This window comes from Rhinopithecus roxellana, chromosome 5 (assembly GCF_007565055.1).
Source record: "Rhinopithecus roxellana isolate Shanxi Qingling chromosome 5, ASM756505v1, whole genome shotgun sequence".
In the NCBI taxonomy this organism is placed as follows: Eukaryota; Metazoa; Chordata; class Mammalia; order Primates; family Cercopithecidae; genus Rhinopithecus; species Rhinopithecus roxellana.
In genome coordinates, this window is record NC_044553.1 from 119,953,075 (window position 1) to 119,976,146 (window position 23,072).

At 53.3% G+C, this 23,072-nt stretch overlaps 2 protein-coding genes across 9 annotated transcripts in view; one reads left to right on the top strand and one right to left on the bottom strand.

The window, feature by feature from the left end:
• ZNF710 (zinc finger protein 710) overlaps nt 1–2,645 on the top strand; it is an 81,509-nt gene extending 78,864 nt beyond the window's left edge. For all 6 annotated transcript variants that reach the window (XM_030931192.1, XM_030931194.1, XM_030931193.1 and 3 more), the window contains one exon: nt 107–2,645. In XM_030931192.1, the coding sequence (XP_030787052.1) occupies nt 107–276 (170 nt within the window). In that variant the 3' untranslated portion in view covers nt 277–2,645. The remainder of the gene's footprint in view (nt 1–106) is intronic.
• Nucleotides 2,646–4,381: 1,736 nt separating this feature from the next.
• IDH2 (isocitrate dehydrogenase (NADP(+)) 2) lies at nt 4,382–22,435 on the bottom strand. Of its 3 annotated transcripts, XM_030931196.1 has the most exons (11): nt 22,163–22,435; nt 11,922–12,013; nt 10,860–11,025; nt 8,912–9,072; nt 8,683–8,826; nt 7,795–7,931; nt 7,466–7,617; nt 5,645–5,757; nt 5,380–5,477; nt 5,194–5,286; nt 4,382–4,754 (listed from the first exon to the last, which is right to left on the bottom strand). In XM_030931196.1, the coding sequence occupies exons 1-11, from the start codon at nt 22,275–22,277 to the stop codon at nt 4,667–4,669; spliced, it is 1,359 nt and encodes a 452-aa protein (XP_030787056.1). In that variant the 5' UTR covers nt 22,278–22,435; the 3' UTR covers nt 4,382–4,666. The 3 variants fall into 3 exon arrangements, with proteins under 3 accessions (XP_030787056.1, XP_030787057.1, XP_010376918.1); XM_030931197.1 differs by lacking the exons at nt 10,860–11,025; nt 11,922–12,013 and having other exon boundaries at nt 22,163–22,385; XM_010378616.2 differs by lacking the exons at nt 10,860–11,025; nt 11,922–12,013; nt 22,163–22,435 and adding an exon at nt 10,001–10,021.
• Between the last annotated feature and the right edge of the window lie 637 nt (nt 22,436–23,072).

Below are 23,072 nucleotides of genomic sequence, written 5' to 3' on the forward strand. Positions count from 1 at the left end.
TGACTGGGAAGCCCTCTCTTTAGAAAGGCCATCAGCTTCCTGCGTGGGGGTGACTGGCTCCTCCCATGAGACAGTAGCCAGGTCTGACTGTGCCCCTCTCTTACAGACCCCATGATGGAGCTGACAGGCACTGACCCTTCTGAGCTCGACGGCCAGCAGGAGATGGAAGACTTTGAGGAGAACGCCTACAGCTATGCGAGCGTGGACAGCAGCGCCGAGGCCAGTGTCCTCACTGAACAGGCCATGAAAGAGATGGCCTACTACAATGTGCTATAGCACAAGCTGGGCCATCCCCAACGGGGACCAGGGGGGCCAGGGAATGGGGGTGAGACCCATGGGCTGCAGGCTGCACCTCCTGCAGCCAAGAAACAAGCTACTGCCCCACTGTTCTGAGCCCTCCCTCCCCAAGTCATTTGCACCACTAGGGACCTTTAGACCAAATGGAGACTGTACTACTGGCCCCGGCTGTGAGCCAGCACAGGCCCAGGCATCCCAGCAAGGGAAGGAGAACACATGAGGCCCAGATCTGAGTCTCCCTGGCCTGCTTCCATGGGGGGTGGGAGAAGTGGGGCCACTGGGGACAGGTCACAAGGGCACAGGCCCTCGGGGTCTCTCCAGGCCCAGCAGAGCTCTTCAGGGGTCCTGACACTGGAAGAGGAGACCACTTGAGCCATGTCTTTTTCGCGGCCAACTCCTGCCTCTAAGGATGTCTGAGCTCCCTTCTGGCCAGTACTGCCCACCCCTCCCTTGTCCAGGCCCCCTTCTCTGCCCTGTCGACAGACTGCCAGGCAGAGCACTCTGCCTTCTACCTCCTGGGGTCTCCCACGTGCTCCTCAAGCCAGGCATGCACGTGGCCCTGGCCCTGGCCTGCAGGACAGCTGGGGGGAGCCCAGCCCCCAGTAGACCCCTGTCCTACATCCCTTCCTGGAAGCGGGTGTCCCTAAAGTGGATTGCAACACGTCATCCACTTCGGCCCTAGCTGGAACGCCTCACCAGGGGGCCCCCACCAGGAACAAAGCCGGGACAGGCCCTGCGTCGGGCACACACTAACAAAACCAGAAGCATGGGGCAGAGCAGGGCGGAGTGAGGGCACCATAGGGGACCAAGAAGAGTTGTCCTTGGGGAAGGCCCAGGACCACCTGCGGGGGAGGGGGACCGCAGTCATTTCTTATTCCTCAGTGTCCACCTTGTGACGGGGATAACCACAAGTCAGCAGCTCCCCGGAAAGAGCAACGTATTTAAAAAAGGAAAGTGAAGCCCACAGAGGGAAATCAAGGGTTTTTTTGAGCAAAGGGGGTCTTCTGAAGGTAACTTATTTTTTTCTTTCCAACTGTGTGTCACCTATGACCTTTTCTGATGGAGATGCATTTTCTTTTTCCGAGCATAAGCTTCCTCGTGTGCTGTGCGTGCTTCCTACCCACCCACCCCGAGCAGCCTGGCCGGGCAGGACCGGGGCTCCATGGGGACTGTCGCACTGGCCCTGGAGGTGGAGCCACTGGCAGCAGCCTCAGCAGGCTGGGGTGGAAGGCAGGAGAAAGCAGAGCTGGAAAGCCCTCCACGCCTGCCTGGCTCCTGCAGTTGCTGATTTGCTCCATCCCATGCCCCATCCTCAGCTGTCAGGGCTGCTGACTCTGACAGCAGCCAAGAGCTAGCTCTCTCGCTCACCTGCTCTCTTCCCCTCTGTTCCCACGCCAGCTCCTGCCCCTGGAACCAGAGACGACAGGCCCAGGGCAGTGAAATATCACATTCAGGAACTCTAGGGCACCCGGACCCCCACCCACTTGCCTCCTGAGGCCTCAGTGGGGAGTGGCAAGCAGGAGTCGTCCCCAAAGGCACAGATGAGGCCACTAACTTCAGCCTAGAAACCCAGAGAGGGGAACAGCCTGGGGTGGGAGGAACCAATCTGCAGCGCAGCCACCCCCAAGGCTGGATCCTTAAGTCAAGGACCAAGCCAGGCCTCAGGGTGACTGTGATCAGGACTGAGGATGGACAAGGTGGCCCAAGTGTGGCTCCCAGACCCCAAGGCCCCACGACCTCCCAGGTGCCCGCCATGATGACCCTCAGGTGGCAGTGACCCCGTCACTGCACAAGACATTTTCTCCTGCTGAGCAGAAGGCATCATCCCCTGCAACTACCTCTTCCTACAACGTCTTTCTCCCCTGGTACCAAAAAGAACCCTGTACCTCCTCCTCCTCCTCCCACCTGCCAGTGCAGTGGCCTTGGTCTTGGAAACCAAAGGGAGAAGGTCTGGCCCCCGGGGTGGGGCTCTCCTTTCCCTCCCCCAGCCCCACTGTCAGCACTGGCCCTTTGTGAGGTTCGATACTTGAACGCCCCCTGCCCTGTGCCTTGGACCTGGGCAAAGCTAGGAGGAGGAAACAGCACAACTCACAGTTTGAGCTGGGGGGTGGTCTCGGCAAGGCTCCTGTCTGCACTCCTCCCTACCCTTAGCAAAAGAGGTGCACAGCCTCTCGGGTGACTTGGAAACTCCTGGACAAATTCCATTCTAACTTATTTTGACATGTATACAAACCAACTGTTTAGAGATTCCACTTGTGCAAAGCCCTACTGTGTTTTTATGTTCCTGTTTAAAAGAGAAGTTTACTTAGCAATAATTATAAATAAATGAATATTCTTTAGTGAGGTGACTGCAAATGCTTCTTTCCCCAGCTCTTGGGGACGTGGCCCTCACCCCTAGTAGGAACTTCCAGCAGAACTTCCCAGCCCCCCATACAGCAGGGCTGCACTCTCCAGGGGCGGCCCAGGGGAGGCTGAGACCATCCTCTACACTGGAATGGCCACCTGCGGGGCCAGGCGTCTACAGCCACTGCCCCGGGCCCAAGAGTCAAGCCGGCCAAGGCCCCTGCATTCCCAGCACTGGCAGAGAAAAGCTGCTTCCCCTCCCTACCCACCCACATGGCTTCAGGAAAAAAGCCAGCTCCCCATGCCAGGCTGGGCTTCAGAAGCTGCATTCAGCAGAGCTGCCAGCCCTGTGCTGATGACAGGCAAGAAGAGGCAGGAAACCTTGAGCTTCCTCCCAGGGGCTGGGCCTGCTGGAGCCAGCAGTCCACATTTCTTCTTACAGCCCTGAGAGTTTCAAGGCATTACTCAGGAAGAGGAAGCGGGGGGTCACCAGTGTGGGTGGAAGGCTAGAGCCCTTCCAAGGCCACTCAGTCTACAGCAATGGTCAGGTTTCAGGAGCCATAGGAGTCCCCCCAGTATTTAGGAAAGGGACTTGGTAAGATGGGATTTTGAGAGATGGGGTCTCACTCTGTTACTCAGGTTGGAGTGCAGTGGTGCAATCATAGCTCACTACAGCCTCAAACTCCCGGCCTCCCAAAGTGCTGGGACTGTAGGCATGAGCCACCACACCTGGCCAGGACTTTATAAAGATTATACAACTCTTCTCCAGGACATTTTAACACCAAAAAGTAGAAGCTTTGCGGAACTTACTATGCAGAAGACAGTCCTTTTGATTATATGTAGCTTTAGAGCAACTTTTATTTTTCCTTTTTACATGGGGCTAAAGAACTTGCATAGAGCAATTTTTGTTTGTTTTTGAGACAGTCTTGCTCTGTCACCCAGGCTGGAGTGCAGTGGTGCAATCTCGACTCACTGCAACTTCTGCCTCCCAGGTTCAAGCCATTTTCCTGCCTCAGCCTCTCGAGTAGCTGGGAATACAGGTGTGCATCACCATGCCCAGCTAATTTTTGTATTTTGAGTAGAGATGGGGTTTCACCATGTTGGCCAGGCTGGTCTCGAACTCCTGGCCTCAAGTGATCCACTCACCTCAGTCTTCCAAAGTACTGGGATTATAGGCGTGCACCACTATGCCTGGCTGAGAGCAATTTTTCACAAGCTTACTTTTCTAGTTTTTCCAACGCATGGTGAAAGTGAACCCAAGCCTGGGAACCGCTGGCCTAGACAATGCGGGGCCCTCGTTCACCCACACCCAAGCCCTGCCAAACTCAGTCAGCCTTGGAAAGGAGAAGTGTGAGGCAGGTGTGGGTAGGACTTGTTTTTAGTACCTAGAAAAAGGCTAAGAAAGTGATCTGGAGATGTTTAGAAGGTTAAAACCAACGAAGAAAACAATCAATGACAACCTATCAGGGACTGATTGACTCTCAGAATGCAGAACTGGACACAGAAACTGGATCATGCTAGAAATTTCCAGGGAACTCACAGGCCTGTGCCCTGAGTGTCTGAGAGCTCCGCAGGGGGCCCCTGTGGAATGCGGGATCCCAGGGCTGCCTGGTCCCCTCCCTGCGGTGGCAGCCCCTTCCTGAGGTGCTCTGGTCTGCCCTAGGGGAACCTGCCAACTCTAGCAGGGCCTCTGCCTCAGGGTCCCACAACTCCTCCCCTCAGGGACAAACACAGCAGACAGTTTTGTGAAGAGCTTTTTAGTAGCTAAATATGGCACCATGTGTTCCAAGGGCAATATAAATTACAGTATGCAAAACATACTGACTGGCTGAGGTAAAACACACTGCTCCTGCCTCACATCTCCATGAGGGGAAACATACATATGCTTTTAAAAACATCTCGCTTACAAAAAATCCCCTAGAAAGGCCTCCAGAGAGGGGCTGTGAGGCTCACCCTCTGCCGTGCTCAGGAGGACCCGCCGGCTCGGCCCTGGCCCATCCACTGCAGCCATGGGTGGCGCCTCCCTCTACTGCCTGCCCAGGGCTCTGTCCAGGTTGCTCTTGATGGTGTCGAGGAAGTCTGTGGTGTTCAGGAAGTGCTCGTTCAGCTTCACACTGCAGAGAGAGCACCACTCACATCAGGGGCGGCTCCAGGCCCTTCCACGGAACAGCCTGAGCTTGGGCATCAGAACAGCCATCTCCTGCCACCCAGGCTATAGGCTAGAGGCCAGCTATAGCCCACTGCCATGAGGCCACAGCGATTCGGCAGGCACTGGTAGGGTCTGTCTTTTCAGGTAACTGCTCTCCTGAGAGAAGCTGGGAGAGGGGTGTGGGCAGGGTCAGAAGGAGCTCTGAGCAGCCAGCCTCAGGGATGGGGAGGAACTCACTAGGCCTGGTCTGCAGACGCTGGCCTAAGCAATCTCTTGGGGCTATGGATATGTCCTGCCCCAGGCCCCCTGGCAGCTAAGCTGACTCATGAGGGGAACTTTAGGAAGGGTCCCCTGGCTTCCTCCCACCTGGCCCCAGGGTCTGCCTACCACCCCAGGCCACGCACTTGCTGAGGCCATGAATGCAGCCTGCCAGGTCCTTGGTCATGGCTCCGCTCTCCACCGTCTCCACGCACACCTTCTCCAGCGTCTGGGCAAACCTACGGGGGATGGGGCAGAATGAGACCCCATCTGTGCAAGGGCAGGACCCAGAGCCTGTCCTGAGCAGCTCCGGCCTTTCCCTCCATGCTTACCTGATGAGGTCCTGGTTCCCATCCAGTTTCCCTCGGTGCTCCAGACCACGCGTCCAGGCAAAGATGCTGGCGATGGGGTTGGTGCTGGTGGGCCGGCCCTGGGGACGGGGGTCGCAGGGGGATCAAGAGCCGAGCCAGCTAGCGAGGAGGCTGCCCAGATACAGCTGCCCACCCCTGGACTGGCGGGTCAGGCTCGTCCTTCCAGCCCTTAGTCCAGTGGGCTAGAGGTAGAAGGGCATTGTGAGGCCCCATGCCCTGCACTCACCTTCTGGTGCTCCCGATAGTGGCGGGTGACGGTCCCATGAGCAGCCTCAGCCTCAATCGTCTTCCCATCAGGGCAGACCAGGACAGACGTCATCAGGCCAAGAGAGCCAAAGCCTGGAGGGTAGAAAGCCTTTCTCTCAGGGCCTTGCCTCTCCTGGGGCCACCCAGCTGAGCCCTCCTGCCCTCTACAACCCAATATTGTAGCTGTCACAGTTTGTGGCTCTACTCAGCCTCCCCCAACTGCAACTGGGAGGACAGGGACTGTTCCAGCCCTCTCCACCCTGCTGTGGGTCTCCAGGGCCCAGCACAGGGCTGGAGGGCACTAGAGGGTGGCTATCACCAGCACGTTAACATTCATCTGTGTCACCAGCTCCAGGCACCCCACAGCCTGTGGCCCACAGGGCCCAAGACCCCACAGAGTCCTGTGGTCCCCCACAGCCCCCACCCAGCCTGGCTCATGACCTGGAGGCACAGTCAAGCAAAACAATAAAGCTGTGGTCAGCTATTTCCCGACAATCACTTTTGCAGCTGCTCTCTTAGGCCACTTTCAAGCTTTTTGATTAATTTCCGAATGTTCCCAAATCCACATGTCAACTCCAGCAAACTTTTCTATTGTCAAGGGCTCCAGGGCTTCAAAGGCACCCCCATGACACCAAAATAAGGATTGAAGAAAGAAAACATGGACAACATCTACAGGAAAATGCTTTATCTATGAATTCTAAGAATTTTGCCTGTGAGCAATCCCTTCTCCATTTTACCTGCACCTTCACACCATTCCTTAGACACTTAAGGTTAATTTTCACGCCTCTGCCTCATCTGCCACGGCGTTTCATCCTTCTGTTCTACATGGGAATTGTTCTGGTGAGAGGATCCCCACTGAACTTTCCAAAGTAAAGCCAAAGGTTTACACAAAGTAACGACTCTGCTTTTCATCAGAACCGGTCCCGGGCTTCCCTTTTCCCCTTACCAGGCGCTGCCCTGGTAAACTTAGGTTTCTCTTTCACTCTCTATGTCCTGCCTGTTTCCCATGCCTACCACCTTTCCTGCTCTTGTTCCCAACACAATTGGCCCATTTCTCGCTGTTCTTCTCTAACGGTCTCACCTATTTTTTTTTTTTTTTTTTTTTTGGAAGACGGAGTTTCACCCTTGTTGCCCAGGCTGGAGTGCAATGGCGCAATCTCGGCTCACTGCAACCTCTGCCTCCGGGGTTCAAGAGATTCTCCTGCCTCAGCCTCTCAAGTAGCTGGGATTACAGGTGCCTGCCACCACACCCGCCTCCACGCCCGGCTTTTTTGCATTTTTAGTAGAGACGGGGTTTCGCCATGTTGGCCACACTGGCCTCAAACTCCTGACCTCATCACCTATCTTTTTACTGCAATCTGATTTGTCTTGTAGGACACCCTAGGGCTTGGGGGTTTGCAGGCTTCCTCGACATTCTCTTCCATCCATGAGGTTCACTATGCAAAAAGCATTCGCTGTAGTTTAAAGAACCTCCGGTCCTGCTTGATCCCATTTTCCTACTGGAATCAGTCATGAGGCTCCATCATGGACTGGAACAACCTAAGGCTGACAACCTAGCCCTGGAATTCCTGTGCCCTCCTTTCTCTCTAAGAGCAGCCTCAGTAATACACCAGTCCACACCTAATTTGTGATCCTCTCTCACTCAGATGCCAGGGAGCTCTTGCCCCCTGCTGTCCACAGAGGACCCTGCAATGAGTCCTGCTGCTCCACTAGAGTTTTCTACCGAAAGGGTCTGAAAATCCCTCCAGCCAGAGAAGACCAATAGTCCACCCCCACAGGGAGCAGCATCCTCCCAGCATACCCTGGGCCAGGATGTCTGACTGCACATCTCCGTCATAGTTCTTGCAGGCCCACACAAAGCCGCCCGAAGACTTGAGGACCTGAGCCACCATGTCATCAATGAGCCGGTGTTCATACCAGATCTTATTCTTGTCGAAGTCGGTCTTATAGTGCCTGGGAGTAAAAAGGTCTGTTATGGGGAGAGGGCAGAAGGCTGACAGGCTGGGGATCCCTCCCTGAGCCTCGGAGCTGAGCCAAATGCATTCTAATAGTGACCTCCCAAGGGTATAGGATGGGAACAGCATGAGGGGAAGGGAAGAAAGGCCGCAGAGTACATGGATGAGGCTTTACTTGTCAAAGATCTCCTGGAAGATGTCCTTGAAACGCCCATCGTAGGCTTTCAGTATGGTGTTCTTGGTGCTCATGTACAGCGGCCATTTCTTCTGGATGGCATACTGGAAGCAGCTGTGCGCGAAACCCGAGATGGACTGCAGGGGGAGAGACAGGGCCCTGGCGTGGTGCCCTAGCCTGGAGATTGCCAGCAACCTCCCACCTCCCAGGGCAAGGCCCAGACCTCCAGGAACGGTGCCCCGCTGCCCACACGACTGTTTAACACCAGCCTCCCTGCAGTGAACAGGATGTTTCTGCTGGCCCAGCCTCTCCCTCTCAACTTCCCAGGGGCAAGAGGCCCCTCAACTTTGCTTTGGAAAGCACCGCCTTTTCCCCAGTTCTTAGACTAGTGGCTGGGCAGGGCTAATTCCTGGGCCTAGCACTGGGGTTGACAGTGTGTCCCTGGCTTATCCAATCAGAAGCCTTTCTCCCCCAGGCCTCTGTGATTGGCTCAGAGGTGGTCATGTGACTCAACCTGGCCTTTGAGCTGCAATTGAGGGTAAAGAGGCACTGCTCTTCTGATAGGGTAGCCAAGCAGGCAGGAGTACGCCTGGAGCTGTTCATGGCCACTTCTTTTCTTTTCTTTCTTCTTTTTTTTTTTTTCCCAAGAGATGGGGTCTCACTGTTGCCCAGGCTGGTCTCAAGCTTCTGGCCTCAAGCAATCCTCCTGCCTCGGCCTCCCAAAGTGCTGGGATTACAAGTGTGAGCCACCATGCCCAGCCCTGGTGGCCATTTCTGCCTCTTTGTGGCCTAAGAATGAGGCCATCACAGAAGAAAGGAAAACCACGAGACAGAGATGAAGAGACAAGCTGGGAGAGGAGGGGCCCAGGATGCCGGAGCCAGCCTCACCTCATCGGTGTTGTACATGCCCATGCCCACACCGCCTGCGGGGAAGTTGTACACTTCCCACTCCTTGACACCGCTGCCATCTTTCGGGGTGAAGACCATTTTGAACGTGCCAGCCCGGTCTGCCACAAAGTCTGTGGCCTTGTACTGCAGAGACAAGAGAATGGCTAGGCCAGGAGCTCCGGTCGGGGGGTACCCAGGTCAGTGGATCCCCTCTCCCACCCTGGCCTACCTGGTCGCCATGGGCGTGCCTGCCAATGGTGATGGGCTTGGTCCAGCCAGGGACAAGGCGTGGGATGTTTTTGCAGATGATGGGCTCCCGGAAGACAGTCCCCCCCAGGATGTTCCGGATAGTTCCATTGGGACTTTTCCACATCTTCTTCAGCTTGAACTCTGTGAGGACAGAGATAAAGTGGTCCCACTGCAGCTGCCACCTTTGAACCAGAATTTGAACCCCAAGCAACAACACAGCCAGATGGCGGTCCTAAAATTCTTCACGAGGGAGGCAGTGGAGTCTAGAGTGCAAATGTGTGGGCTCTGGAGTCTGCCAATTTTTTTTTTTTTTTTTTGAGACGGAGTTTTGCTCTTATTGCCCACGCTGGAGCGCAATGGCGCGATCTCAGCTCACCACAACCTTCGCCTCCCGGGTTCAAGCAGTTCTCCTGCCTCAGCCTCCCGAGTAGCTAGGATTACAGGCATGTGCCACCACACCCAGCTAATTTTGTATTTTTAGAAGAGATGGCCTCAGCCTCCCGAATAGCTGGGATTACAGGCATGTGCCACCACACCCAGCTAATTTTGTATTTTTAGGAGAGATGGGGTTTCTCCATGTTGGTCAGGCTGGTCTCAACCTCCCAACCTCAGGTGATCTGCCTGCCTCAGCCTCCCAAAGTGCTGGGATTACAGGTGTGAGCCAAGTCTGCCAATTTTAATGGTGAGGCTTACAAAAGTGACTCAACTGAAGCTGTAAAAGAGAATTACTGGAAAAATACCTAGCCTATGTGTTGTCATAAGGACTAAATGAGCTCGTGTGTAAAGGGCCTAGAACAGTGCCCGGTCCATGCTAAGTGCTCTGTTGGCCATTATGATTCCCACATCACACATGGAGGGAGTGCAGTCCGGGAGAAGGGCTTGTCTGACGAAGCCTGACAACACACTGCCCCCCCCGCATGCTCCAGTCCTGGCCCCAACGCCGCCCCAGTTCCTAAGGCTGTGACCCTCTCCTGCCTTGTCCATAAATGGGGATACATAACTCCCAGGGTTCAGGCGAAATGAAGAGCTCAGCACTCAAATGATCCCAGTGCTGTGGGTCAGGCATGACCTGCAGGACAGGGGCAGGCTTGGGGAGTTTGCAGATGTATCTTGAGTGCTTCCCACCAGCTCCCTCTGACTGTGGAAAGTAGGAAAAGAGAGCTCAGAAAACTCCTCAATCATCCTTTCTCGAATTATCCAAACCTAGCCTCTCTGCCCACACACTGCTGTCTCTTCATGGAACCCTCGAGAGCGGCCCCAACAGCGAAGGACCAGAAGCCAGTCCAGGCCTGGTGGGGGCACCTCTCAGGGATCCTGCATAACCATGGGGACGGAGCAGACCTGCAAGGCCAAGCTAGCGGCAGGAGGGCAACAGCGATGTTCCCCCAGAGGCTGTTGAGGCTCTGAAGGACACAGGCCTTACACACAGCACTCCTCTGCACAATCTCTCTGCAAACCTGCCTGCAAGATTGTCCATGCCAGAATGGACTGCTGCCCAAAGAAGCCATCATTACTGTGACTACATCAGCATTACCTTCCTCCTCCTCCTCCTCAGCCCTGTCACCAATGACATCTACCACTGTCAGAGCCCTAGAGTGCAGCAGAAACATCACTGTCCTGGGAGATGGAAGACGTAGATTCTGTCCTCAGCTCTGCTGTGCCCTAACTGTGGAACCTGAGGCCAGCCCCTTTCCCATGCCTGCCCCAGCCTCATCAACAGTGACCTCTGAGGCCCCACTGTCCACCAGGCACACACAGGGAGACTAGCCTCAGGTGCAGTTGGCCTCATGAAAGCCCCAGCTCTACAGCCTCCCAACCTCCTAGTCCCGAGATGAGTGAGGTGGCCAACTGCCCCACCCCAAGTCTGGAGAGGCAGGTGGGAGAAGCCTGTGACCCTCCCTGGCCCGCCCACCTCCACACCCTCGCACCTTCCACACGGGCCTCATCAGGGGTGATGGTGGCACACTTGACAGCCACACTGTACTTCTGGGTGGCCAATGCAGAGTCAATGGTGACCTGGTCATCGGTCTGGTCACGGTTTGGAAGCCCGAGGTCAAAATACTTTAGCTGGATGTCCACGTGGGGCAGGATGAGCTGGGGACAGAGGGTCAGAGCAAGGCGTCACCCCAGCGATTCAGGGACACGACAACAAAGGGCAGGATAGGAAGTCTGCAGGCCACGGCAGGAGACAGTCAGAACAGGGATGAGTGGAGGGGCGCAGCAGAAAGCTGGAGTCAGCCATTTCTCAGTGGGGCCTGGCTAGAGCTGGCAGAGGCTGGGGCTCTGGAGAGAGGTTGGCAGGCCAGGCTGCAGCCTTTTGGAGGGTTCTTCCCCCATTGTGCCTATCTGCCCGCCTCACACAGCCCACCGACTCAGCCAAAGCCCAACCCCAAGTGCATCTAGATTTCTCCACACAACTGGTCTCCTCCTCTCCTCAAGTGCTTTGAGATCTGACAATCGGAAGTGGCAGTTCTCAACCTGTGTCCCATGAATGCACACACAGTGTGGCGCCTTCACAAGGACTACATGCTCTCCTGGACATACACAGACCACGGCAACTTTGGAGACGCCAAGCAGCCATGCTGGGACCCCTTTGCCAGGGCGGCACACCACAGCTGCAGGCCGGGGCACTGCCCTGCACACCAGCCCTGTTCCCCTTTCACTCCTTTTCAAGAAGTGAGGTAAAATGTAGGGGATCAAGACGGAAATGATACAGGATTAACCTTGAAGCTGCTCAAAGTTGACACAACATGTGGGATTTGGCACCAGCACAACACAGATTGCTGGGGACAGGCCCCTGCCTGACGACTTCCGAACAATTAGCGGACCAGATGTGAAAGAAGGGTAGACAGAGGGGAAGAAACCGCTGCTGCTGCCCAACCAGGACAACAGGGGAGTCCTAGGGACCTGCAGTCCAGAAGACCCTGTGGGACAGAACACTCCCTGGCCAGCCCACCTGAAGAGCCACCCACTTCGGGAGGGGGCACTACCTTCTCCTTGATGAACTGCCAGATAATACGGGTCATCTCATCACCATCCATCTCCACCACAGGCTTTGCCACCTTGATCCTTTTGTCAGCATCTAGAAGCGGGGACACACAGTGCATCATGCCCCTGGGGAGGCTGGAGTGGGGGGACCTCTCCTCCCGGCCAGGCCCACCCTTCACCAGGAGACGGTGGCAGAAAGCCAGGGCTCCAACTGCCCAGCGTCCACTCCTCCGTCTGCAAATCAGCTCCCTGACTGCTTAGAGCAGGGGCCCCCAACTCCCAGGCCATGGACTAGTACGGTGGGCTCTGGAGAGAGGTCAGCAAACCAGGCCACAGCCTTTAATGCAGGTACATGGACTGTTAGGAACTGGGCCACACAGCAGGAGGAGAGCAGCAGGCGAGTGAGCACTACCACCTGAGCTCATGCCTGGGAACTGCGCACGCAAGGGATCTAGGTTGCGTGCTCCTTATGAGAATCTAATGCGTGATGATGTCACTGTCTCCCAGCACCTCCAGATGGGACTGTCTAGTTGCAGGAAAACAAGCTCAGGGCTCCCCCCGATTGTACATTATGGTGAGCTGTATAATTTTTTCATTATATATTACAATGTGATAATAATAGAAATAAAGTGCACAATAAATGTAATACACCTGAATCATCCCAAAACCATCCCCGCTGCCCACCACCCTGCTACCCATGGAAAAATTGTCTTCCATGAAACTGGCCCCTGGTGCCAAAAAGTTTGGTAACTGCTGGTTTAGAGCACCTGGATCCATCCTCACTTACTTCCTTTCCTTTCCTTCCTTCCTTCCTGTCCTTCAGTCCTTCCTTTCTCTCTCTCTCTCTCTCTCTTTCTTGGCAGGGTCCTGTTCTGTTGATCAGGCTGGAATGCACTGATGCCATCATAGCTTACTGCAGCAGCAACCTCCTGGCCTCAAGTGATCCTCCGACCACAGCCTCCCACGTTGCTGGGACTACAGGCGCATGCCACCACACCCAGCTATTTTTAATTTTTTTTTTTTTTTGAGACAGTTTCACTATTGTCCCCCAGGGTGGATGGAATACAGTGGCATGATCTCAGCCCACTGCAACCTCCACCTCCCAAGTTAAAGTGATTCTCGGGCCTCTGCCTCCCAAGTAGCTGGGATTTCAGGTGTGTACCACCACACCTGGCTAATTTTTTTATTTTTAGTAGAGACAGGGTTTCACCATGTTGGCCAGGCTGGTCTCAAACTCCTGACCTCAAGTGATCCACCTGCCTCGACCCCCGCAAAGTGCTAGGATTACAGGCGTGAGCCACTGCACCAGCCTAATTTTTAAGTTTTTGTGTGTGTGTGTGTGTGGAGATGGAGTCTTGCCCTGTTGCCCAAGCTGGCTGGACTCCCCACCCCACCCCTACTTTAATCTGGCTAGGTAGAACTACCCAAAAACATGCCCAGCCCACCAGTGGCCAAGAGGGTGGGGGCCAGCCTGGCCAGTCAGATCCTCTCCCCCTGGAATATGAAGGCAAAGGAGATCAACACAAAGAACGCCGGCTAGCTGCGGCTGCCTCATCCAGCACCAAATCAGAGGTTGTCCAGGGGCTCCTGCCATCTAGATCCTAAGGAGGGCCTGGGCTCCCCTTCTATGTATTTACTTATTGTATAGAGACAGGGTCTCTTTAGTTCTCTATGTTGCCCAGGCCAGGCTCAGACTCTGGGGCTCAAGCAATCAATCCTTGCACCTCAGCCTCCTTAGTAGCTGGGGCTACACGCCCATGCCTAGATATTTCTTTTGTCCAAGACTTAGTTCTTTACAGTTTTCCCTGCAATTCTATGAGCTACCCTGTGTAGCTCATAATAAAATCCTCTCCAAGTTAACCAGTCACTTTGTCTGTTGCTTGCAACCCAAGAGCCCTTAACTAACTTGCAGTGATAAAGGAAATGGTATCTAGATAGGTAGTGAGTGCCTACTATGTGCCTTACAGGGTACCAATGCTATATAATGTGATTCCATTTAATCCCAAAAATAACCCCAAGAAGGTATCATTACCTCCATTTTATTTATTTATTTATTTTTATTTTTATTTTTTGTGACAGAGTCTTTGCTCTGTTGCCCAGGCTGGAATGCAATGGCATGATCTCGGCTCACTGCAACCTCCGCCCACCTCCCACGTTTAAGCGATTCTCCTGTCTCAGCTTCCCGAGGAGCTGGGATTACAGGCACATGCCAACAGGTCCAGCTAATTTTTGTATTTTTAGTAGAGAGGGGGTTTTGCCATGTTGGCCAGGCTGGTCTTGAACTCCTAACCTCAGGTGATCCTCCTGCCTTGGCCTCCCAAAGTGCTGGGATTACAGGCGTGAGCCACCACACTTGGCCATTATCTCCATTTTAAATGTGGGAAACTGAGGCTCAGAGAGGTTAACAGCTTACTGCCCAAGGTTACAGAGCTTGAAAACAGCAGAGCCACGAGGACTGACCTTATTCAACAGGAAGGACAGGCTTACAGCACCTGCGAATGGAACTCTGAACCCTTGATCCCAGTCAACACAGGTCGGTCAGTCCTACCAGAGAAGCATCAAAGGACTCAATGAGGGGCTGATCAGAGGTCCAAGGAGACAATGGAGGGTAGGGAGCAGGAGATGCTACTGAAGGAGAGTCTGACTTGCAGGAAAACCCAACAGTCTGGTAAGTGCATTTCAAAGAAAGCTCAGGAACTGGCCACCTAACAATGAATCAGTACAGCTGCCTTGGACAAGGTTTGTTGAACCTCAACCTGCAGCAGACAGGGGCACCGGAGCACCAGCCTGCTCCTCTGCCCACAACCTGGGAAGAAGCAGCAACTGCAGAGCAGGGAACAAGATCTACTAAAACTTCAGTCACAGGGAAATCTCACCAGCTCGGAACAGGATGGCTGAGAGCTGTGCCCTTCCCCCAAAGCAGCATTCCTCAGCCTCACTTACAACCTGCTTACTCTTGTGTTACACACAGTCCTTAGAAACGTAGTGATGTGTCTTCCAGCTCCACTCTAGATTAGACACAGCAAATGAAGGGAAGAGAATGCTTATTTGAAAACACTGGGTTGGGGCTGGGTGCAATGGCTCATGCCTGTAATCCTAGCACTTTGGGAGGCTGAGGCAGGTGGATCACTGAAGGTAAGGAGTTCAAAACCAGCCTGGCCAACATGGTGAAACTCCATCTGTACTAAAAATACAAAAATCAGTTGGGCGTGGTGGCATGTGCCTGTAATCCCAGCTACCGGGGAGGCTGAGGCAGGAGAATCGCTTGAACCCAGGAGGCGGAGGTTGCAGTGAGCCAAGATCACACCACTGCACTCCAGCCTGGGCAACAGAGCGAGATTCCGTCAAAAAGAAAAGAAAAGAAAAGAAAAGAAAAGAAAAGAAAAGAAAAGAAAAGAAAAGAAAAGAAAAAGAAAAGAGTCGGAAGATCTGACAACTGCTAAGTTGACAAGGGACAGAATACCTGTGAAAAGCAGGCCTAGAAACCACCACAGCACATTTAAAACAAAAGTGACTAAAGCCTAACAGACCTCAAACAACTCACTTTCCAAAGATACGCAGAGGTGTTTTTTTTTTTTTAATCTAAAAATAATCTTAGAGATCATTTAGGGGGAATAATGAGACTCAGAGAGTGTGGTCTGCATCAGAGGCAAGATAGAACCCAGGTCCCTGACCCAAATGCGGTCTCTGGAAGACCTGTGGGTCAGATGTAGGGACGCAGAACACAAACACAGCCTTGAACTGTTGCATTCCCTAGAGAACAAAAGGTGGCTGGCTGCTGCTGACTCTGCCACTTTTCCCAAGATGCGATGGGGATTTTGAACCCAATCTACAATATTCTTTCACTTTTCTCTGAAGCTTGAGTGGAAAGAGCTGCAGAACCTGCAGAAAGTCTGTTGAGCTGTTGCAGAGCTAGTTTAGTTCTGGGGAGCATCTCCTATGAGTTCATTTGAGGACAGCTAATCAAATTTGTTTAAAAAAAATGAACTATCATAATCTGGAGCCCTAAGAAGAGATTCACTTGGGACCAGTTTTACAGGTTTCAGCCTCAGCCTGGGCTCCACGGTTGGGCTTCAGGCAGGCATAGCTAGGAGAGTTCAAGGTCAAGATCAAAGACCTGGTGTGTCAACCCTCAGGGACCATGGGACCTGCTTATTTACTCACCGGCAAGTGCTAACTAAGCACTTATCCAGTACCCCACTGGGATACTGAAATGCCTAAAACACATGAGCCGAGGCCAGCATAGTCTTGTTCTGCTTGTTCCAGGTAGTGGTTTTTTAAAAAAAATCTTAATTGGTGACCAAGTTTTAAAAATCAGTAAATCTCAACAATAAAACAAATAACTCCTTGTTAACATGCACAAAAGACTGGCTGGGCGCCGTGGCTCACACCTGTAATCCCAACAGTTTGGGAGCCCAAGGTGGGCAGATCACTTGAGGTCAGGAGTTCAAGACCAGCCTGGCCACAATGGTGAAACTCTGTCTCTACTAAAAATAGAAAAAAAAAATTAGCCTGGTGTGGTGACACACACCTGTAGTCCCAGCTATTTGGGAGGCTGAGGCAGAAGAACTGCTTGAACCCAGGAGATGGAGGTTGCAGTGAACAGAGATCACGCCACTGCACTCCAGCCTGGGTAACAGGAAATAAATATAATGGACAAAAGACTTAAATAGACATTTCAAGTCCAAAGATGATATACAAATGGCCAACAAGCACATGAAAAGATGCTCAACATCACTAATCATTAGGGAAATGCAAATCAAAACCATAATGAGATATCACCCCACTATCCCCTCATAACCACTAAAATAGCTACTATCAGAAAAAAAAAAAAAAAAAAAAAACAGAAAATAAAGTGCTGGCAAGGATGTGGAGAAACTGGAACTCTTGTGCCCTGTTGGTGGGAATGTGAAATGGTGCAGCTGCTGTGGAAAACAGTATGGGTGTTCCTCGGCTAAAAGAAAAAGAATTACTATTATGATCCAGCAGTTCTGCTTCTGGATATACATCCAAAAAAAATTGAAAGTGGGATCTGAAAGAGATATATGTATGCCCATGTTCATAGCAGCAATGTTCACAATAGCAAAAGGTAGAAGCAACCCACGTGTCCATCACAGATGAATGGATAAAGACAATGTGATATAGTCCCCCCTTATCCAAGGTTTTATTTCCATAACGTCAGTTACCTCTGGTGTCAGTTACCCATAGTCAACGATAGTCCGAAAATAGTGAGTACAGCACAATATTTTAAGAGAGACTACATTCATGTAACTTTCATTATAGTATATTGTTATAATTGTTCTATTTTATTACTAGTTATTATTGCTAATCTCTTACTGTCCCTAATTCATAAATTAAACTTTATCATAGATCTGTATGTATAGGAAAAAACATAGTATCTACAGGCTCTGCAGTTTCAGGTATCCACTGGGGGCCTTGAAATGCATCCTCCAAGGATAAGGGGGACTACTGTATCTACAATGGAATATGATTCAGTCTTGAAAAGGGGGGAAATTCTGACACCTGCTACAAAGTGGATGAACCTGGGGGGCATTATGCTACATGAAATAAACCAGTCACAAAAGACAAATGCCATATGATTCCACTTACATGAGGTACCTAGAATAGTCAAATTCATAGAAACAGAAAGTAAAATGGTGGTTGCCAGGGACTGAGGACCGGAAATGGGGAGGTGTTATTTAATGGGTAGACAGTTTCAGTTTTGCAAGGTGACAAAGTTCTGGTGATGGATGGTGGTAATGGTTGCACAACAGTGTGAATGTACTTAACAATACTGTACACTGAAAAATGATTAAGATGGTAAGTTTTATACATTTTTTACCAAAATAATAAAAATTTAAACCAGTCAAAAAAAAAAATCAGGAGATTTTATATAAAAATCTAGATGTGCAGCAGGCACTCACTCATGGCAAGGATGGGCTGGGCTGAGGGGGGCCTCTCACTTCACTCCATGACAGCTAAGTGCCCTCCAGTGTGGCCCAGGGCACTGGAGTTTGAGACCCCTGTCTGCTGTTCAGCCTGTATGGTGGAGATACAGCCATGGTCTGCCCTTCTCTGGGAGACAAGTGGTGACAAGCTACCCTGAAATACATGGAGCAGCAGTTAGGCCTCCCTGAAAACCTCTGAAGTGACAGCCACCGTGAATCTTCAGCTGATGCACAAACACTGGCCTCTTGGCAAGAGTGCAGGATGGAATGACACCGCTCACCAGAGGCCCATTAGGCCGACTCTCCTCCCTGTCTGGGGCTCCTAGCACCCAATACCAAGTAAGGATTTCAAAACCCATCCCTGGCTTCCTGCTGCTCCCAGCAGGAGGCTACAGGTCCAGTCACAGGCAGCCAGCCCCAGGCATAACTGCTCCCTCCACATTCCGACCCATATTCTCAGCAGAGAGGCTGCTCAGTCAGCATGTCCCAGCAAAGGATCAGAAGTGGGGAAAGGTTCCAATTCCTGGGGGCTCAAGAAGGCTGGACAGCAATTTTGTATAACTTATTTTATGTATGTATGTATGTATGTATTTATTGAGACGGAGTCTCACTCGTTGCCCACGCTGGAGGGCAGTGGCATGATCTTGGCTCACTGCAACCTCCACCTCCCAGGTTCAAGCAATTCTCCTGCCTCAGCCTCCTGAGTAGCTGGGATTACAGGCGCCCGCCACCACACTCAGCTAATTTTTGTATTTTTAGGAGAGATGGGGTTTCACCATGGTGGCCAAGTGGGTCTCGAACTGCTGGCCCCAAGTGATCCACCCGCCTCAGCCTCCCAAAGTCCTGGGAGCCACCCCACCCAGCCAGAACAGCCAATTTGGAACAAACTCTAGTAGTTTCCTTGGTGTCATCCTTCATTCCTTCTCTTCTTTCCTATCCATATCCAAACCACCAAAACCAGAAGCCACCCTCAGACAAGCCCATCCTTGCCATGAGTGAGTGCCTGCTGCGTATCTAGATCGTTATGTAAAATCTCCTGAACTGGAACCTTTCCCCACTACTGGCTCTTCCTTCAAAATATCCAGAATCCAACCACTTCTTCACCATCCCCAGTGCCACCATCCAGATCCAAGCCATCATCCTCTCTTGCCAGGTCATGAAGCTACAATGCTCCTGATAAGATGGAAATCAGATCACAGCACTTCTCTCAAAACCCTGCAAAGTAAAAGCCAACGTTCTCAAAAACGGCCTGTGAGCCCTCTACAGACCCTACTGCTGAACCTCATCCCGTCACTCAACCTGGTGCCTGCTGAGCCAGCCTTCACACCATCCTCTCTGCTCCTCCATCATGCCCCTGACACCTGCAAGTCCCTCTTCCCCTGCTTCCAGAAAATGGCCTGCTTCCTCCCCTCCTCAGCAATTCCTTCAGTGAGGACTTTTCTGGCTGCCCTATCCAAACTTTTGTGCACATACCTTTCTTGTCTTTTTCTCCTTAGCTCTTCTCGTTTTTTGGGGGGAGGGGAGGCAGGGTCTTGCTTTGTCACCCAGGGTAGAGTGCAGTGGCACAATCATACCTCACTGCAGCCTTGACCTCCTGGGCTCAAGTGATTCTCCTGAGTAGCTAGACTACAGACACGCGCCATTGTGCCTGGCTAATTTTATTTTTATTTTTGTAGAGACGGGGTCTCACTATATTGCCCAGGCTGGTCTGGAGCTCTCAGCCTCAAGCAATCCTCCCACCTCAGCCTCCCAAAATGCTGGGATTACAGGTGTGAGCCACAGTGCCTGGCCTTCCTTAGCTCTTGTACCCATATATCATGCTAGTCAACGCCTATCTTGTTTACTGTCTGCCCCTCCCACATCAGAGTTGGAGCTCCTAAGGGTTTTGAAAGAGTCTCTGCTGGTTTCATTTCCAGCTCTATCCCCAGCACCCGGCATGGTGTCTGGCACAAAGTAGGAGTACACTACTTTTGTCAAAGACATAAATAAAGGTCAAGTTGAAGTCAACGCCATCTGTGGTCAGGGCTGCCCTGCCCCTTACCTTCTGTTTCACTAGATGTGCTTCCTCCCCTCTCACTCATCTGGTGTGCATTGCCACACAGGGGCCAGTGAATTCTTACCAGCAGCCTGCACCAGATGTACACAGGTGGCATCTCTCACCAGCACTGGGCCCCATGCCCTGGAGAAGCTTACAACCTACAGTGTACTAATATTTGTAATCTGCTGGTATTTTTAACATGGGTTTACAGAGTATAAACCCCAGAGAAGGCCATAGACCCCAGCTTCCAGTAATCCGAGAGCAGTTTCCAGCACCTCATACCCTGAATGGAACCAGCCCAAGAGCCCTCAACTTCACACAGTAGATGTGGGAGCAGGCCTCAGCCATTCCAAAGAGGCTTTTCCTCAGTACCTACTAGGCCTAAACACAACCACCCAAATCAGCTCTGGCAGGGCAGCTAGGGCCTTATCTGACATGGCAGAAAGATCTGCACACTTAAGGGACAAGAATTAAGAAATTTCTGGGTTAGGAGTGGAGTAAAGGAAGGTTAGATAAGTAATTCTCCCACTGGGCGGTTCACAGAACTGGCCCCCATTGCCCCAAGCTCTAACTTACCAGAAACATCACCAGCAGTCGCTGGAAGCCTATGGCGTTGCAAAATAGGAAAAGATGTATGCAGGAATTACCAGGCAGCAAAGACACGGGGTTCTTTTAGCCCAAAAATATTCTTTCCTTGTCATCAAGAGGAATGCCAAGTATTCTGTCTCCAGCTGTGTTGCCAGGTAACAAGCTGGCAGAGTCGCAACTGTATAGTCTGATGTCCAACTCAAAAACCAAGCAATTTCCCCATTCATAACCAACCCACATGGGGACTTCTAGAAGGACCCACAACTGACTGTTTTTTCTGCATCCAAATTCAGGACCCTTAAAAGGGGCTTTGTGTTCCTGTTTGTGTTGTGTTTTTTGTTTCTTTTTTTTTTACCATCAAGGCAGAAAAGAAGGGAGAATTAAAGGTTGTAGCTCACTTCCACCGTATTTTTGCTGAAGGTGGTGTGCTATATGGGAATCTTAGGGGCCTGGAACACTTGGAACCTGGGAGTTGCTGGGCTGATCCCTGAGACAGATTCCCAGAGGTGCAAAAGCAGACATGCCCCTTTCTCCTTGGCAGGGGAGGCAGGACTGGGGCCCAAGCCTCCCTACCCCCCAGCTCTAGTCAGCTGCTCCCACAATCCGGTTAACCATTACCTCCTCCGGCCAGGCCAGGGCCGGCGGGCTCCACCCCCTCTTCCTCACTCTCCTGGCTCACTGCAAGGGGCTCCTGGCCAGATTAGGATAGGGGTTTCCATGACAACAGGCATCAGACAGGGCCAAGGGACCTACAGTGTTCCCTGCCTTTTGTAGCTGTGTTGGGTAGCCAGGGTGAGGGGGCAGGCCGATGCCCACATGCCAGGCAAGGCAGCCTGCGCTGGTAACGGAGGCTCGGGCTAAGTCTTGCTTATCACGACCTGACTAGTCTTCTCTCCTAAGCAGGGAGCTAAGGGTACCCAGAAGCCGTGGGAACAATTCCGCAAAGTGACATTTTGCGCGGGCTGCCAGGTCTCTGCGGCGAGTGAGCCAGGAAGGGAGGGCATGTGCCTGCCAAGGCAGGTCAAGTCAAGGAGAGGCCCCAGGATGGAGCCTCAAGTGCAGCGATGAAGGCGAAGGGGTGGGGGTGGGGGCGGCCAAACAAAAGGGGAAAATTAAAAAGGACGCTCCTCCAGCTGTGTAAAAGGCTCCAAAAATAGCTGACGTGGGCCTGGTATCAGCGCGCGCCTGGCTGAAAAGGAAGGGGAAGTGCATGCCTCCCGCCTCCCAGTCTTTGTCTGAGCAGGGGCCGCGCCACGACCCTCCCTCTCGCCAGGGGAGCGCGCGGGGTGCTCCAGCCCCCAGCGGGTGCTAGTCTCGTTCCAGGGGCGCAGGGCGGGCAGGCCACCCTTCGGGTCCGGGACACTCTCAGGACCCCTTCCCGAAATATCTAGGGGCGCGCGACAGCCCCGAGCCCCCGCCCGCGCAGAACTGGCCGTCGCCCGGGCCACCAGTTGCCACCGTCCCTCAAGTCCCACCCCAGCGCCTGGCCCGGCCAGGAAGCGCCAGGCGGGGGAGCGCGGAGCGAAGCTGCCCCCCGGCCCTTTGAGCGCCCGACCCCGCCGTCCCCTGGCTGCGGGCTGGCTGGACGCACTCCCCGGCCCCAGCCTGGGAATCCGCCACGTCGCAGCTGGGGGCGCGCGCCCGCCTGGACCCTCCGCGCGGCACTCACAGTGGCGCCGCGGCTGCTCTTGCGAGGTAGGGGCTGTCAGGGCCGCCGGCGCCCAGGCCGGCCGCGAGCCTGAGGCTCTGCAGAGCGAGCGCACGACCCGCAGGTAGCCGGCCATCCCAAGCAGGAGAGCGAACGAGCAGGGCGGGAGAGGTCCGAGCGCGCGTCGCTCCTCCCAGCTGCCTTGCCGCGGGCTAACGCTGGGCCTGGCGGGCGCGGGCCGCGCGGACACCACCGGGGCGGGGCTGCCGGGCCCGCCGCCCCATTGGGCCTTGCCGGGGAGGAGGCGGGGCCAGGGCCTCCGACGCCTCCAGTGTCCCGCGGAAGCCGGGACCCAGCTGCCAGGCTCGGCGGGTGCTTCTCTGGGCGCCGCTGAAAGCCCGGCTCCGCAGGAGCTACAGGCGTGAGACCCACCGGGACCCGCTAGCGGAATCGGGGCTGGGTGATTAGCAGAACCGCTTGCGAGGCTGACCCTCTCCAGGATGCCCCATGTAAACCTGGATGTCAGTTACTGACGCTTTAGCTTAAACCCAAAGGTCAATCTGAGCGAACCCTTGCTTCCCTCGCCTGCAGGGCGGAACCTCCAAGGCGCATTAGCCCAGCACGGCTGCTGCATTCTTGAGCCAAGACCACCGGCACCTGCGCCTCCTCGAGTCCGCTGTCACGTCCAGCTGGTGTAGAGAGTTGAAATCCCACGATGGGCCGGGCGCGGTGGCTCACGCCTGTAATCCTAGAACTTTTGGGAGGTCGAGGCAGGCGGATCACTTGAGGTCGGGAGTTCGAGACCAGCTTGACTAACATAATGAAAACCCCATCGCTACTAAAAATACAAAAATTAGCTGGGCATGGTGGCGCGCCTGTAATCCCAGCTACTCTAGAGGCTGAGGCAGGAGAATCACTTGAACCTGGGAGG

Coding starts and splice junctions, on each gene's coding strand:
- IDH2 (XM_030931196.1), bottom strand. CDS start 22,277: ATGGCCGGCTACCTGCGGGTCGTGCGCTCGCTCTGCAGAGCCTCAGGC. Junction 7,932..8,682: donor GCATGTACAACACCGATGAG/GTGAGGCTGGCT, acceptor CTCCCCCTGCAG/TCCATCTCGGGTTTCGCGCA. Junction 5,758..7,465: donor GTCAGACATCCTGGCCCAGG/GTATGCTGGGAG, acceptor TCTACCCTCCAG/GCTTTGGCTCTCTTGGCCTG.